Below are 17,736 nucleotides of genomic sequence, written 5' to 3' on the forward strand. Positions count from 1 at the left end.
CAATACCAGAAGATTGCACAAACAATTTTACAGTTGCCTGTGCCCCGTTCCACACTTCCTGGGTAGGATTTGAACAAAGAAACAGAAACAGAAAAAACAAGCAGCACACATAGTTATCTGTGTGCATTCTCTGTTGCTACTTAATTGGTGCAGCAGAATTAACAAATTAGGAGTTAGGGGGAAAACACAAAAGTGAATTGCTGTGGGTATGAACCAGAAAGGCCAAAGTTGCTCCCTGTACACATTCAAATGTGTGGGGCAGGGAAAGTGGACAAGGCCAAATGTGGACAAGTCCTATTTGGGGAGGAAATCGGCTCTGCTTGTGTACCTTTTGATGTTTTGTTTATTGTTTATTGCTACCGGTACTTGTTACTACTTTATTACTACTTTCACTCTGGAAAGGCGACACACAAATAAAATGATTGATTGCAAAAAAGTGGTATGCAGTCAGTATATGCTGCACAATTATAGGGACAAGGAAATAGCAGCAGGTATAAAAAGGTATGCATTGTTCCAAACTGTAGTCTCTTAATCTACTAAAAGCTTCAAAAACTCATTCCAAGTGGTAGTTTGATTAGCAGAATTATCACTGGTGGTTTCCCTCGCTCCCTCTCTACTAGATCACCCCATCCATATACTTCTCAAAGAACTCCAAAAGGTTAGACAGGACTTAGCTTTGCAGAAGCTATGCTGATCCTTCTTTAGCAAATCTTGTCCTTCTATATCGGAGTGCGGGACCTCAGGCCCAGGGCCGGATGCAGCCCTCTAGGCCTTCACGATTCTCCCCAAGCATGGTCCATTCCACACCCCACCTTTCTGTAGGCCTCCTCCACACCCTCAGCTGGTTTTGCCTGAACTGTGTCCCTGAATTTTATTAATGCCTTTTGCTTGCCTTGATGGAGGATGGAGAGGTATGCATGTGTCAACCTGTGGCTTTTGAATGGCTAGTATGTAGCCTATTGTACAAAGGGCAAGAGACACATCAATTGCTCTGCCCACTTTTGCCTCTTGCCCTTCCCACCACTGGCATGTGGCTGCCAGGTTACCCCTGAGGGAATGTGGCCCCTGAGTTGAGAAAGTTTCCTCCCACGTGTTCTACATGCTTTGTGGATTTTCCTTTATTGATGCATTCTATCAATTTTCCTGGAAGAGATGTTAAGCCAACTTAATCTAAAGTGATGAAGTAAGCAGAGTGAAAATTAGGCCCAGGAACAAAGCTTGTGGTAAGATTGCTCCTGCGTTAGCAATGAATATCAGCATCAGGTCTACAAAGTGATTCTGGCACTTGAGCGATGCTGCCTTTCCAGTATTTATTGAATGATCTGAGCATCTGTCTTGGAAACAGAATGTCACCTTCTCTAACTCTCAGGCTGTTACTGATCTGTAGAAATACCTCCACTGTAGTATCCCATGGGTTTGGGAAAGGTGCGAGGAAACTTAGCAACAGGTCTGCCCTAAGAAAAAGAAGCAGGAGAAGTCAGGATAACTTCAATAGTTGTATTTATTTGTGAACAAATATCAGCAATTCAGCATAGCAGATACATAGGCACAACTATGTTCCCACTAGTTCCCACTCACCATAATGAGGGCAGAGCAGTTTCTACTAGAGACTCAGTACATTCACCAAGGTAGTTTCTTGCCCTTCCAGTTAACTAAAGTGCCATTGTGCTCATCAGCGAGGTTAGGAAGCACCTGGAGAATCCCTCGCACGCTCTCATCGACAGTCATGACAGCCTGTGAGAGACAAACAGCAGTGAGAAGCACAGCCAATGTCTCTTCTTTGTGGACAGCTGGATTTATCCTCCTACATGTTGGGTGTGAAGGAATCATTTATTCATTCATTCATTTAAACATTTATAGCACCAGATTTTGCTCTGTTGTCTGACCCCAACGACCAATCTGGCTGTAAGAGGATAAGCAGCTAGTCTCACTGGAAAAGGCCCTGCCTGGCTGAGGGCTTGCTTGCTCCCCACAAAGTGCTGACCTCTTGCCAGCCTTTGACAACATTGCCCACTTTGAGTCCTTTGGGCGCACTTTTTCTGTGCCGAGAACTTGACCCTAACTCTACCCCCTTCAACCCTGAATCAGGGTTTAATGTTGAGTGTCTCTGAGTTTTGTACAAAATGCCCTGGATATATTTGATAATGTATGTATCATGATAATTGGTGCAGCTTTTATCATAGAACCTCACTCACAAGGTCTGTAAGGGTGGAAAAATAGACTTGTGGCTCCTGGACCACAGTGGAGAACAGAGCGGCCCATGAAAATTGCCAAATCTGGCCAACCTAGCCTACAGCAGAGATGGGGAACCACCAATCTGTGAGCCAGACCTGGTCTGCATTACCATTCCATCAGCCCACTGTCTCTTACCTTAGATCCCACCACATGTAAGCCCTTGACTTCACTTGCCTCTTCTGCCATGACAAACAAGCACACACTTTCCTGCCTGCTGGTCTTTCTGCTGTGGAAAACAACCCACCTGGAACTATCTCTCCTTTTCCTCTGGGAGGCGATGAAGAGAAGAGACTGCCTGGCAGGTGCATACATGAGCTCAGAGGCTCAACCATGGAATGTATCAGTTCAGCTAGAGCAGTCTCCTTGTGTCTAACAATCTTCAATAGCTTTGCTTATGTTATTTAACTATCTTTTAAAGGAGCTCCTCCCAAAAATTGGCACCCACCTCCTGGGTGCCCATGTCTGTTTTCACCCACCCTGGGTGAACTGCTGTACACAAAATCCCATCCTCTTTGTAAGTCAGAGACTGGCACATTGTCAGCATGTTGAGAGCAGCCTGAAAGGGAAAGAGAGAGAAAGTGGGTAGCAAACATCACCATGGAAAGGTTAAAGCCCTATCACTTTTGTTGTGGAACATCAGCAGGACCACCTAGGCTTGCCAAAGAGTCGTTCCCAGTGGTGGAGCTTCATGCTCCGGCACCGGGGGCAGGGCTGTCGCCCGTTCTGGGGGTGGGGTGCGCCTCCCGGAGGGCCGTGGCACGCATTCCAGGGCCGTGCTGCGCCTCCCGGAGGGGCATGGCACACGTTCCGGGGGCGGGGTGGGCGCCCGCAATGGCACCCCTTGGAGCCCGCCGCTTGGGGCGGCCCGCCCCCACAGCCCCTATCTTCCTATGCCCCTGGTCGTTCCCTCTGCGGGAAGCTGCTGCAAATCATACTTCCCTGATAATTCTGACTTGTATTTGCAAACCTGCACTTCTTAAAATTCACATCAATAGAATATGATGTGGCCCAGTTTCCTATATTTGCAAAAGAAAACTAGGACAGTGAACTCCCTTAGATACAGCCACTTGTTTGGATAGGCAGTGTGCCCAGTAGCAGGGCACACTCCCTAGGTGCAAGAAATGTCACCTACCTTGCTGCAGCGGTAGGCAATTACAGGCTTAGAATAGGTTGCAGGGACTAACTCAATACAGCCTAATAGAGAGGAGATGTTGACAATAGCTGCCTTGCTGCAGCTCAGCCCCTTCTGCGAACTTCCTTGGGCTGCCTTCCTTAATAGAGGCAGGAAAGCCTGGAATGAGGAAAGAGAGGAAGAGAGAAAATAATCCAGGAAAACTCAGTGCCCACTTCATTTGCCTTATGTATTTATTCTCATGTAACAATCTACACTTGTACTGTAAGTAATGCCATTTTTACCCCATCCTCCCCCCAAAAAGTTCAAGCCATTGTTAATGATTCCTCCCCCATTTTGTTCTACCTTCTTCTTGTGCCAAAAAAGATGGGACACCGTTGTCTAGCTAGTGCACTATTCTGCCTTTTTATTCCCAGCAACACTTCAACTTCACTAATTCAAATCCTGCATCAAAGTCAGGTGACACAAACTTTTCAGTTTGCACGACGTGTTACACACGTGGAATTTGGAAAAGGGAGACAGAGCACCTGCAGCTCAAGGAGCTTGATGCTAACTTTTTGTGCAGTTCAGCCAGCAGCAGTTCTCGTGCCACTGTGGCTCCAGCATATTTGAGATTTGTGGAGACTCCTTCATTAGGCAATGGATTCAGTATGTCAATGGTGGCCCCTCCTACCAGAATTTTCAGGAAGCGTACATGTCTTTACATTCAGAAACCAGTGAAGAGTACTTTGATTACCCTGACACTCTATTGTGAATGGTCATTATGCTTATTTTACATATATTTAGGATATACCTAACTGATGTAGCATGCATTTCTTACTTTTAGTGATCTTTTGACCCAACTGTTTACACTCCCCACACAAACCCCTGGATATATTTACAGTACTGTATCTGCAAAAGACACTTCATGCATCAGATGAAGTGATTCATTTGACTGCTCCGAGCCAGGCATTTGCACCCTCAAGCAACTGTACCTTGCTCACTAGCAATGGCCCAGTCACATTGGTCTTGTATACATCTTCCATGTCTTCCTCGCTCACAGTGTCTAGCGTCATGCCTTTCAAAATGCCAGCATTGTTTATTAGCACATTCAGCCCTGTGTCTTTCAGGTAGTCCCCAACAAATGCTGCAGCTTCTGTAACGCTTGCAAGATTTGTAGCATCTGCAAAAGCAGAAACAAAAGAGATGGTTAGAAGCAGGATGAGTTGGGGAGCACTGGGAGCAATTCTGACCATTCTAACTCCACCTACAAAATGCAGGGACAATCTATGGACTTCAGCTACAGCAATGCAAAAGAAAGAATGGTTCTCAAAGCGCTCCCAATAAGTTCATTGTAGCTGTTAATGCCCAACTTGATTCTCTTCTTCAGGAGGTAATCTGAACTACACAGAATTATACATTAAAAAGAATTTGGAAACGGTCCTTAAATATTTTTAAAACCTCTTAACAAACGCATTTTAGAACAAGAGTGGCCCATGTGGTATTCCAGCAACATCTGGAGAGCAAAACTCCCATCATCCCTGACAACTGGCTGTGCTTTGGGGGGCTGATGGGAATTGAGAGTACCATGTGTTCAGAGGGCAACACATTGAGACCCTTGCTTTAGAACAGGCATCCCCAAACTGCGGCCCTCCAGATGTTTTGGCCTACAACTCCCATGATCCCTAACTAACAGGACCAGTGGTCGGGGAAGATGGGAATTGTAGTCCAAAACATCTGGAGGGCCAAAGTTTGGGGATGCCTGCTTTAGAATAACCAACTAAACCTTACATCTCTAACTCCAATTCACAACTGTGCAACACAAAACCATTATTAGTATAAAACAAACCCATTAACATAGAGCACACAGTGTTAGCGAACCCACTTATATTCAGAACAACAAATAAGCTTTCGAAGCAAGCCAAAAAAGAAAAGGTGGAGACACAGACTTTTTGTTGGAACACTGCAGGAAAATACCATTGAAGCTTCTTTTTTGGCCAGATGCAGTTAAAAAACCAAATGACCTATCTTGCCCCTATAAGATTATAGATTCTGTTATGGGCAAAACCATTGTAACCCAATGGTGTTTTGTTTTGTTCATTTGGCAAAATCCACTAAAATGGGTAAAACTTGGTTGGTGACAACTCTATATCCTTTCTTGGACAATGAAGCACAAGCCACTGGCTTCTTGATGTTTATTGTCAGTGAAGCAACATGTAATCTGCTTGCAATCAGGATCATCATTCTTATTTGAGGGAAGATCAATACATTGTTAGTCAGAGAACCGTGAGCTGTTAGTAACAGACTGGCAAGAAGAAATGGTTTTTCAAGATCCCTTGAAGCTCTTGAAAATGCAAACTCCTGTATATAGTACGTAAACTCGTCTGTCTTCCTGTATGGGCAATAATCTACATTTTCAAAGGAGGCTGGAATTTGGTAGATGCTTTTGTTTATTGAATCATATGCAGGAGGCACCCTTGTTTAATGCTTTATATATAGAATCATAAGGCACTATTTACTTACACTGGTCTTCAGCTTTGTAAAGGATTTCGTGAGAATGAGTTCTTATTTCTTCTCTGATTAGCCTACTGTATATCACTGGGTTTATCTTAAAAAAAAAATCAAGAATGATGCCTGGTGTTCTGCAGCAGCAGGTTAAAACCTCCTGTTCTAATATATGAAGTTTAGAGTACTCATTTGTTGTTGTTGTTTAGTCGTTTAGTTGTGTCTGACTCTTCGTGACCCCATGGACCAGAGCACGCCAGGCACTCCTGTCTTCCACTGCCTCCCGCAGTTTGGTCAAACTCATGTTCGTAGCTTTGAGAACACTGTCCAACCATCTCGTCCTCTGTCGTCCCCTTCTCCTGGTGCCCTCGATCTTTCCCAACATCAGGGTCTTTTCCAGGGAGTCTTCTCTTCTCATGAGGTGGCCAAAGTATTGGAGCCTCAGCTTCAGGATCTGTCCTTCCAGTGAGCACTCAGAGCCGATTTCCTTCAGAATGGATAGGTTTGATCTTCTTGCAGTCCATGGGACTCTCAAGAGTCTCCTCCAGCACCATAATTCAAAAGCATCAATTCTTCGGCGATCAGCCTTCTTTATGGTCCAGCTCTCACTTCCATACATCACTACTGGGAAAACCATAGCTTTAACTATACGGACCTTTGTCGGCAAGGTGATGGCTCTGCTTTTTAAGATGCTGTCTAGGTTTGTCATTGCTTTTCTCCCAAGAAACAGGCGTCTTTTAATTTCGTGACTGCTGTCACCATCTGCAGTGATCAAGGAGCCCAAGAAAGTAAAATCTCTCACTGCCTCCATTTCTTCCCCAGGGGGCATGATTGTGACTATCATGATGGGACCCTGCACTTCTAAAGTAGCCACTGTACCCATGACACTAGGTAACAGAATTATGAAAAGCTACAAATTGTGGAGGGAGGAACTGCATTAAACTTCCTCCCTCTATAGTGGGCCAATGCCGTATTCCAGCTAAGATGCAAATGACTGAAGAAAAAGGGCACAGATCTCTAGCTACCAGGATCCAAACCAAGAGGCTATTTCCTCCATCCTTTGGGGAGAAGATGGAATGATACAGAAGGGTTTGCTGCTAATGAAGGGAGAGGAGTGAAAGTGGAAGAGTCCCAATACTATTGGCTGGCTGTATGAAGGCTAAAAGGTAAGTGGGAGAGAAGGCATACCCAACTTCACTATCACAAGGTTTGGATGACTGGAAGCCAATTTCCTCAGTTCCTGAAAAGACATAAAGAGCAGGACAATAAACATTAAGAAGTAAAATTATGTTAGGTAGGCTGCTGTTGGAGTATGCCCTATTACTTCAGGGTATTATTATTATTATTATTAACAAAATACTGAGGATGATCCAGCCATATTTAAGCACTCATTGGAATAAGTAGGAATTAAAACATGTTTGGACTTTTTCTATCCCTACTGATTCTTGAAGTGGGTCTAAGTGCTCTGACACGATTGGAAGACTGACGGGCATAGCAATATTTTGCATTCAAATAAAATATTGATCATGAATATGGTGGTTTTGCATTGGCAGCTGGGAGGTCAAGACAATTTTAGATTAACGTTGTCATAAGAATGATTTGTGGATAACCAACTCTTAATGATTTCACACCTTGTTTCATTACATATTTGCCTTTAATGATGCTATACAAGTGAGACTGATCATTATCTAGCTCAGTACTGTTTTCTCAGTATAAAACAATTACTTACCAATAGCTAGCTCTCTCTCTCTCTCTCTCTCTCTCTCTCTCTCTCTCTCTCTCTCTGTGTGTGTGTGTGTGTGTGTGTGTGAGAGAGAGAGAGAGAGAGAGAGTGAGAGAGAGAGAGAGAGAGAGAGAGAGAGAGAGAGAGAGATTGTTCTAATGAACTATGGTGAAGATTATAAAACCATGGTCTACTAACAGTGCAGTCATAATAATAATAATAATAATAATAATAATAATAATAATTTATTAATCTTACCCCGCCCATCTGGCTGGGTTTCCCCAGCTACTCTGGGTGGCTTCCAACAAAATATTAAAATACAATAGTCCGTCAAACATCAAAAGCTTCCCTAAACACACATTAAAAGCTTCCCTATGCACATCTTACTCCAAAGAAAGCCTCATTAATTTAAATGAGACTTACTCATTGGTGAAGTGTATAAAGGATTTCAGCCTAAAAGTGCTTTCCACCATGGCTGGTTCTTGGCTACTTTCCTTGCTATAAATGCATTCAATCAAAGTCTCATGCCAGTGCTGATGAGACTGATAATTCAAGGTTCATCTCCAGTTTTCTGCTCAAGCTTACTTTATACCCCTCTTCTTGAGCTTTTAGCTAACCTAGGAGTTTAAATAAACACAATGAGTAATGATATCCTTCGCCTTGCTTCAACACGTTTTTGGGGTGAAAGTTCCTACCTAACAGGTGACAGCGATAACTAGTGCAATATAACTTCCCGCCTCCTACGCTTTGATTCCCGGAAAGTGCTGCTCTTCCTCCTTCCCTCAATTCCCAGTCACCCGACCAGCCCCAATCTCCACCCGTTTTCTCGGAAATAAACCCTGCTCAATTCAATGGGGCTTCCCACCGACCAAGGCTGCATTCCTGCGCCAGTTTACCGGAGACTAAGCCCCAGGGACCAAAGCGGGACTTGCTTCCGAGAACCCTCCTCCGCCCCTAAAGAAGCGGCTCCCAAGCAGCCCATCTTGGGGCTTGAGCCTCTCACCTGTCCGCGCTCCCCGTCCGGAGACCGGCTGCAGGCAAAGAGCCACTGCGGCGGGCTGGGCATATCCAGGAGCTGGCGAACCATCTCCAGGCCGATGCCACGGTTGGCTCCGGTCACCAAGACGCTGCGCGCTCCCAAGCCCTCCATGTCCATGAGCATCTGCTGCACCGCCGGCCCGGGACTGCCTCCGACAGAAAACCTGCCTGTGGGACAACACCCTTCACGCCTTCTCTACTACCCGCCACACACCGCCCCCCTGGGGCCGCTTGCGGGAACTGGAGCCTTTCCTCGCAGCCTAAAGACTGTGATTTTTGATAACAGTGTAAAAGAAGGGGTACTCTGCACTTTGCGGAAGGCGTGCCTCAGTGGCAGAGCATCTGCTTTGCATACAGAAGGATCCACGTACAATCTCAGGCATCCTCGCTGGGAGAGAACCTCTCTGAAATCCTGGAGAACCGCTGCTGCCAGTCAGTGTAGACAATACTGAGCTGGAAGGAGAAACAGTCTGACTCAGTGTAAGATAATTTCCCGTGTTCCTCTGTAGGCCCAGCATGGGTGAAACAGCTGCTCATGCCAATATATCATCTAAGGCTGTTGCTGTTTACTCGGGATCTAACCTGCTCCCACTGCCTGGTGTTTGAAATTGTAGACAATCACTATCTTTCCTCTTGTAAGTTTGTGAGATATATTTCTGTTCAGTGTATATTCCTTCAAACCAGCTTCCATGGGCGTAGCCAGGGGGGCAGCTGCCCCCAATAAGTAAAAATCAATAACAATACATCGCCAACTCAGGTTTTGCTCCCCCCCCCCAAGAAAAGGCCTGCTTCCCCCCAACAAAAATCCAATTTGAAACTGTAACCTACATCCACTTTGAGGTTAAGGTGTTTACATTTGGGACGTCATTTGCAGGTGTGTAGATGACAGCTTACTGAATAGGAGTTTGGTTTTCCCTCCCCTGCAACACCTCCCAATAGGTAAGTGAAGACATCCCATCCCCCTCCCTGGACAGCAGTGTGCAAATGCAACTTGAAACACAGCAAGCCCCCCAGGCCCCCAAATAATCTCACTGTTTTAAGCAACCCATGTGTACATAAGCAAAAAGTAGGGGGAAGCATCTTCTAATGGAAGGCAATATGATCCAACATCCTGCTTGATGCAACAAATGGGGATTTGTTTGAAGATCTCCAATAATCTTGAGCTCATTCACCTCCTTTGGGAATAGGTTGCATCCATTGTCAAATGGCTCTTAACTGTTTAGAATGTGGGGGGGGGGACTTTTTCAGAACAAGGAGGACACTTGCATCTCAGCAACCTTCTAGAGGGCAAACATCTTGTTAACATGACGTTTTCACAATGGGTTTCATACATAGCTGTCAAGTTCTCCCTTTTATAAAGAGAAATTCCCTTATGCTGAATAGGATTCCTTGCAAGAAAGGGGAAAACTTGACAGCTATGGTTTCATATAAGAACAGTATGTCTGGCTTGGTTTTTTTTTTTAAAAAAAAAAGACTCAAAATGAGCCTTCTTTTAATCAGTGAAGCCAACCCCCTTACACTAAACATTTTTATCTTATACAATGATGTCATTGTAACCAATCAATTTAACCTTTCTGATTTTTAGCTTCAATTCATATTTTAAAAGTTGTTGTGTGCTTGAGCTAATCCTTGTGATTAAATCTATGTTATAGCCAAGTATATAAAATGGTTCATAACTCACTTTGATACCATGTACCCTGAACAAATGGACACTTCATAATCCTATCTAAACTTCCTCCATGCTCCTTTGCTCCTCACCATCTCCAGACCTCACTGTTTAAGTCAAGATCACCATTTTACAACAGCCCAACCTGGAGGCAAAACATTTTTAAGATGAATTGGTGAAGGTTCCCTAAATGTAGTAGAGAGAGATCCTGTTAACAGGAATAAAAAGAAGTACTGTAAACAGAGAAACCTCCATAACCAGAGACCAGAGGCAACCTCCCGCTCAACCTACAAACAATAAACATATACTGTATCTTACAATAAAACTGCCATTTTGCAGACAAAAGCTCAGCAGAGAATACAAGTATTAGTCCAAAATAACAAGGTATATTTTAACAGCTGATTCTAACAAGGGAATTGTAATTTTCAGTTTTCATTTCACATTTCTTTTTCTTGTCTTTTGGAGTGTTAAGCCTCCAGTCAAAAATATCTGCAACCTGCATCTTGTTCTCAGCAGCATGTGTCATGAAAGACCACAGCATAAAAGGAAATCCACATTTGTATCTGATGTTAGCCTCACTAAATTTAGCTGTGCAGAAATATAGTGGATGTCTTTTTTTTTGCAGTCATAGGCTTCAAGTTTTGGTAAAGTTCAGTCTATGTCCCCTTCAACTTTATCTGGTCAATTTGCCTAGTCAGTTTCAAGATGTTCCTTTATAGCACTGTTTGTGAATTAATGATTATGTCCTATGTGAGAAATCCTTCTTTAGGCTTTGGGACTAGGCTAGGGCTCAATGGGCATATTCAATTTGATCTACAGTGAGACCAATTTCAGTGAATTGTTTAGAGAACCAATCTGCCCATCATATTTTGTTTCTCCAGACCTTCTTCATCCCATCTGGCCTTCAAATTTGATCCGAGATCTGTTTTCCAGTTACTCAAGCTGGGCATCTATTTAATGTATAGCCTCTTCCATTTAAAAAAGGCTTTTTTTAAAGACTTCATTGACATATTAAATGCTTCAGAAGCTGTTTTAGTTCTTTTATCTTTCCTGTCAGTTCTGTCACTTTTTCTTCCAAAGATAAGTCATATTTAATTTAAGATCTTTTTTACTAGAAATAGCTGCAAAGTGAAATCAGAGAGAAGCTCTTGGGTATCTTTTGACAGTTTTCTGTATTTTTGGTGCCATTGTTAGGTCACTGTCAATTCTTTCAATGAAAGAATCAGACTCTATCTGTCCTTTCTTTAACATATGTCTCTAGGGTCATTTCTTTACAATTTAAATAGTACCTTGCATATCCTAGAACAAGTCAACTTGCTTCTCTTCTCTTCTCTTCTCTTCTCTTCTCTTCTCTCTCTTGTTCTGTTAGGCTGTGAAGAGTGAAGTCTGGGCAATTGTCCCCACTGATTCTAAATCTAAGAAAGTGGGGTAGCCTGTGTCACTCGTTTCTCAAAAGAAGCCTAAATCCAACCATCTTTCACCAGTCCTGTAAAACCCTACTACAGTATACACACATGGTTAAATATTTGCCCCTCCACTGGTGGCCATAGCAACACGGTTCAAACCACCAATCTTAAAGGCAAACATTGACATTTTATACCTGTAATTACGACAGAAGTAGAAAGTAGATTAGCAGCAGAATCTTGCGCATGTCGGCTGAGAAGCAAGTCCTACTGAGTTCAATGATGCTTAAGTTATGCCTCAGCAAGTGGTTATGAAACTGCATCCATGTCTCTTTTCATTATCCAAGACTGCAGTTAGCTTTTGGTTTTATGTCTTATTTTGTGTTTCAATTGTTTGTTTGTTTTTTACTGGGGTGGGGAGTCAATGCATCGCATCTCTGGTGCACGTACGCATAATGCACACAAACCACTAAGGCACCTTGCTGTGTACACCTTGCTGTTTCATAACCTGCAGTTGCTGGGGTATACATTTTAAATCATTAGCCTCTTGGAGGGCATTCAGTTTTTCTAGTACTGTATGGTCTTCTTCAAGTTGGTGCCTTCCAGATAGTTTGGACTCCAGCTCGCAGTAGTCCCAATCAGCACAGCCATGCACCTGCAGGGTACCAGCTTGGTGAAGGCTGCTCTTCTTATATATCTTTAACAGCTCCCCTGGGTATGATAGTTTTACCTCCTCATACTGTTCATGCTACAGAATGGTCCCTACTTCTGCACCACATGCTGAAGGACCATTTGGGGCTGTTTTCTGGGCTGTAGGCTTTGTGTTACATCTGTTGCAGGCATCCTGCTCTTCTTCCAAGACAACATGCTTCCAAGACAACATGATAATCCTGGGAACTAGTCAACACCAAGAGAGGCTAGCCTTAAAGGCTCAGTGGGTATTTAATCCCAGGATTCCTTGATCCAAGTTCAACTCTCTGCCTAGTGCTGAAATTATGCAAGAAAACAGAAGGGAGTGTGCACAAGCCCTATTTTGGCCAAATCAGAGTCCTGTGTAGTCTTCTCAAGAGAGGAGCTGAAGGGACTGTCAGAAAATGTAATGGGGGCAGGCCCATTCTGCACCACCTGTAATTAAAGGATGGATTATGTCCACTGCACTGCAATGTAGCTCATGTATTTTGTATGCTTGAGTGATGGGGAGTGGATTTGATAAAGCAGGAGTAGGGAGCAGGATCTGGCAAGCAGGGCCGGATCCTGTGTTCCCTCACTCGCTGCATGTCATGTTGACGGGTGAGTGGGAGGGTCCTGGTAATGCATAAAAGGTAAATTGAAGAGAGGCAAGGCAAGAGTTCAGGACGCAGATAGCATTAAGCTGGAGGCTAAAATGTCACTCCAGAAATAGGTAATCCCAGAATGAGCATTAAACAGAGCTGCAGCTCCACCTGGGTTACCAACTCTGCCTTTGGTGAGAGAAACCTCTTCACTTAATGGGTGACAAACCATAGACTCTTGATGGTGAAGAGGGATAGTGGTTCTGCTGGAGCTTCTGGTTTGGAGTCAGAGTGGGGCATCTCAACGTTTTTGGGCTAGATGCTGACAAAATGGGCTCCTGCTCTGTTGTTGCTTACAGTTGAGCGGGGACATTGAGGGCTGAAAAGTACCTCTCCAATCGGATGCCTCTTCCAAGTGCATGGATTCATTCCCCCAAAGATGGGGAGTTGAACCACTGGATCATTACATCAGGAGGGAGTCTTATGCCTATCTCATTCCTGGGGGCAACAACTGCCTATTCCTGTAGTGAAGCATTGATAACATCCTGTACCAAACTGTTCAGAGTAATCTACCTGGTAAACAGGCAAGGGCTCACATGGTTGGCTGAACACTTCCAAAACTGCATGCATCTTATGGCTGGTACACTAAATCTCCAAGTGGGTGCTTGGGTAAACAATCTCAAAGGCAACAATTGAACTTTTATATCTCATTAAAATGGAACAAAAGATGGAGGCAGATTAACCTGGGTCCCTTGCCAGTCTAAAAACTCTTTTTCCACTTCAGAAGTAATTTAATCTATGAGTACTTTGGCGTAAATAACATACGTAAGTCAGCAATGTAAGTCAAAAGTGCTAAGCACTTATGCCCAATATCTTTCCAAAATTTATGAGCATAACACTCATTTTTCCTTCTTAAGAGATTCTTATATGCACTTCACTGTACTAAGAGCCTCTTAATTTGATCATTAGATTTCTCTGTCCTTAAAGATCTACCGGTAGCAGCATTTACCAATGACTGTTATTCAACATTCTGCATCTAACTAAGTTTGTGTGAGAAATTTTGTTTCCTGATATCCAGGTTTTACGAAGCATGGGCTTAGGTTTTCTACAAGGGCTTGATATAAACTAGTTACTTTTCTTATTTATGAGTTAGCGTAGTCGTGGTCTGGTTCCCTAAGATCTGCCTTATTTCACCTGCCACAGGTAATGTCCATCTAATATGTCTTCCCCCGATGGAGACACCTTGCATAGGATGTGTGGCAGTGTGCTGTTTGCTGCTCTTTATGTAGCCTACCTATACCACCCATGAAAGGTGATTACTATCTGCCTGGTCTTCTAAATAGAAAGATTGAACTTTTGAATATATATATATATATATATATATATATATATATATATATGAATTCTTAACACTCAGAACTCCCTTGATCATTTAAAACTTGGTTGGTTCAAACAATTAGAGCATGTTTTTGTTATCTGCCTTCAGCCCTTTAACGATTTTCTCTACTTAAAGCTAGAATGTAGCTCACATACCAGATATAAATTTCAACTGGCAGACAGAGAAACCTCTCTCAGTTGCAAATAATAACCATTTCAAAGATAATTAGAGAAAGGGAAGCTTTTGTGCACCCAAAGCCCATCAGTGTTCTTACATGGCTTTGGGGCAAGATTTTGATTCCTCTAGTCTAAGTTGCTCAGCCCCGTCCAGATTCCTGGGAGCTGACAGCTTCTCAGTCTTCTGACGTAGAAAATAGCTTTTTCAGAGCATCAGAGGCTAATCTCCTGTTCACTCTTATCTCTATTGTGAATTTGGTAGCCAAGATTTATGCCTGGCTATCATCAATCACCGCTTAATTATGTCCATTGCCGACTTGCCAGTGTTTCCTTTGAGAATAAGGTAAAATGGAGGCTATAATGTATTTAAAATATGTGATTTGTTTACACATATACACAACCTGGAGTTTTCACTAGAGGGCTCAGGGCAGCAGCAGCAGCACCCCAAAACGTGCCAGCTTATTTCATAGTAGCAGCAACAATGAGCCCAGCACCATTCTTTCTCTGCAGCCTATCTTCCACTGTAGGGCACAACTCATAATAATGGTTCCTCTCTGTTTCCTGGTTGCATCACCCTTAATTCCAACCCTTTTCCTGTCTCCTTGTCTAAGTTTTGGTCTCTTTTATATCCCAGAAGAGGTCCCCTCCTTTGATGTGCTAAAGCTCATTACTGTAGCTTTTTGCACTTATTCACACTTAGCCCTTGAGAGAGGGAGGAGATCCACACATTTGCAAATGAGATTCATCCCTACAGTCACCTCACCAAGAATTCTGTCTGACTTCATTAAAATTTGTTGATTTGGCTAAGGTTGTTGTTGTTTAGTCGTTTAGTCGTGTCCGACTCTTCGTGACCCCATGGACCATAGCACGCCAGGCACTCCTGTCTTGCACTGCCTCCCGCAGTTTGGTCAAACTCATGTTCGTAGCTTCGAGAACACTGTCCAACCATCTCGTCCTCTGTCGTCCCCTTCTCCTAGTGCCCTCAATCTTTCCCAACATCAGGGTCTTTTCCAAGGATTCTTCTCTTCTCATGAGGTGGCCAAAGTATTGGAGCCTCAGCTTCACGATCTGTCCTTCCAGGGAGCACTCAGGGCTGATTTCCTTAAGAATAGATAGGTTTGATCTTCTAGCAGTCCATGGGACTCTCAAGAGTCTCCTCCAGCACCATAATTCAAAAGCATCAATTCTTCGACGATCAGCCTTCTTTATGGTCCAGCTCTCACTTCCATACATCACTACTGGGAAAACCATAGCTTTAACTATACGGACCTTTGTCGGCAAAGTGATGTCTCTGCTTTTTAAGATGCTGTCTAGGTTTGTCATTGCTTTTCTCCCAAGAAGCAGGCGTCTTTTAATTTCGTGACTGCTGTCACCATCTGCAGTGATCAAGGAGCCCAAGAAAGTAAAATCTCTCACTGCCTCCATTTCTTCCCCTTCTATTTGCCAGGAGGTGATGGGACCAGTGGCCATGATCTTGGTTTTTTTGATGTTGAGCTTCAGACCATATTTTGCGCTCTCCTCTTTCACCCTCATTAAAAGGTTCTTTAATTCCTCCTCGCTTTCTGCCATCAAGGTTGTGTCATCTGCATATCTGAGGTTGTTGATATTTCTTCCGGCAATCTTAATTCCGGCTTGGGATTCATCTAGTCCAGCCTTTCGCATGATGAATTCTGCATATAAGTTAAATAAGCAGGGAGACAATATACAACCTTGTCGTACTCCTTTCCCAATTTTGAACCAATCAGTTGTTCCATATCCAGTTCTAACTGTAGCTTCTTGTCCCACATAGAGATTTCTCAGGAGACAGATGAGGTGATCAGGCACTCCCATTTCTTTAAGAACTTGCCATAGTTTGCTGTGGTCGACACAGTCAAAGGCTTTTGCATAGTCAATGAAGCAGAAGTAGACGTTTTTCTGGAACTCTCTAGCTTTCTCCATAATCCAGCGTATGTTTGCTATTTGGTCTCTGGTTCCTCTGCCCTTTCGAAATCCAGCTTGCACTTCTGGGAGTTCTCGGTCCACATACTGCCTAAGCCTGCCTTGTAGAATTTTAAGCATAACCTTGCTAGCGTGTGAAATGAGCGCAATTGTGCGGTAGTTGGAGCATTCTTTGGCACTGCCCTTCTTTGGAATTGGGATGTAGACTGATCTTCTCCAATCCTCTGGCCATTGCTGAGTTTTCCAAACTTGCTGGCATATTGGGTGTAGCACCTTAACAGCATCATCTTTTAAAATTTTAAATAGTTCAGCTGGAATATCATCACTTCCACTGGCCTTGTTATTAGCAATGCTTTCTAAGGCCCATTTGACTTCACTCTCCAAGATGTCTGGCTCAAGGTCAGCAACCACACTACCTGGGGTGTATGAGACCTCCATATCTTTCTGGTATAATTCCTCTGTGTATTCTTGCCACCTCTTCTTGATGTCTTCTGCTTCTGTTAGGTCCTTACCACTTTTGTCCTTGATTATGGTAATCTTTGTACGAAATGTTCCTTTCATATCTCCAATTTTCTTGAACAGATCTCTGGTTTTCCCCATTCTATTGTTTTCCTCTATTTCTTTGCATTGCTCATTTAAGAAGACCCTCTTGTCTCTCCTTGCTGTTTTTTGGAAATCTGCATTCAGTTTCCTGTATCTTTCCCTATCTCCCTTGCATTTTGCTTGCCTCCTCTCCTCCGCTATTTGTAAGGCCTCGTTGGATAGCCATTTTGCTTTCTTGCATTTCCTTTTCCTTGGGATGGTTTTCGTTGCTGCCTCCTGTATAATGTTACGAGCCTCCATCCATAGTTCTTCAGGCACTCTGTCCACCAAATCTAAATCCTTAAACCTGTTCCTCACTTCCACTGTGTATTCATAAGGGATTTGATTCAGATTGTATCTTACTGGCCCAGTGCTTTTTCCTACTTTCTTCAGTTTAAGCTGGAATTTTGCTATAAGAAGCTGATGATCTGAGTTACAGTCAGCTCCAGGTCTTGTTTTTGCTGACTGTATAGAGCTTCTCCATCTTTGGCTGCAGAGAATATAATCAATCTGATTTCGATGCTGCCCATTTGGTGATATCCATGTGTAGAGTCGTCTCTTGTGTTGTTGGAAGAGAGTGTTTGTGATGACCAGCTTGTTCTCTTGACAGAACTCTATTAGCCTTTGCCCTGCTTCATTTTGAACTCCAAGGCCAAACTTGCCAGTTGTTCCTTTTATCTCTTGATTCCCTACTTTAGCATTCCAATCCC

General features: G+C 43.4%; 1 protein-coding gene across 4 annotated transcripts; it reads right to left on the bottom strand.

Annotated features, from left to right (window-relative positions):
• Window positions 1–1,466: 1,466 nt before the first annotated feature.
• Window positions 1,467–11,849, bottom strand: LOC118087782 (C-signal). 4 transcript variants are annotated; one of them, XM_060275990.1, is made up of 7 exons: window positions 10,294–10,740; window positions 8,984–9,065; window positions 7,040–7,091; window positions 4,342–4,529; window positions 3,368–3,526; window positions 2,681–2,791; window positions 1,467–1,734 (listed from the first exon to the last, which is right to left on the bottom strand). In XM_060275990.1, exons 1-7 carry the CDS (start codon window positions 10,302–10,304, stop codon window positions 1,621–1,623), a joined length of 717 nt encoding a protein of 238 aa, XP_060131973.1. In that variant the 5' UTR covers window positions 10,305–10,740; the 3' UTR covers window positions 1,467–1,620. The 4 variants fall into 4 exon arrangements, with proteins under 4 accessions (XP_060131973.1, XP_034976653.1, XP_060131974.1 ...); XM_035120762.2 differs by lacking the exon at window positions 10,294–10,740 and adding an exon at window positions 11,568–11,849 and having other exon boundaries at window positions 1,470–1,734; window positions 8,578–9,065; XM_060275991.1 differs by lacking the exon at window positions 10,294–10,740 and adding an exon at window positions 11,568–11,847 and having other exon boundaries at window positions 1,471–1,734.
• Between the last annotated feature and the right edge of the window lie 5,887 nt (window positions 11,850–17,736).

Source organism: Zootoca vivipara, chromosome 6 (assembly GCF_963506605.1).
Source record: "Zootoca vivipara chromosome 6, rZooViv1.1, whole genome shotgun sequence".
In the NCBI taxonomy this organism is placed as follows: Eukaryota; Metazoa; Chordata; class Lepidosauria; order Squamata; family Lacertidae; genus Zootoca; species Zootoca vivipara.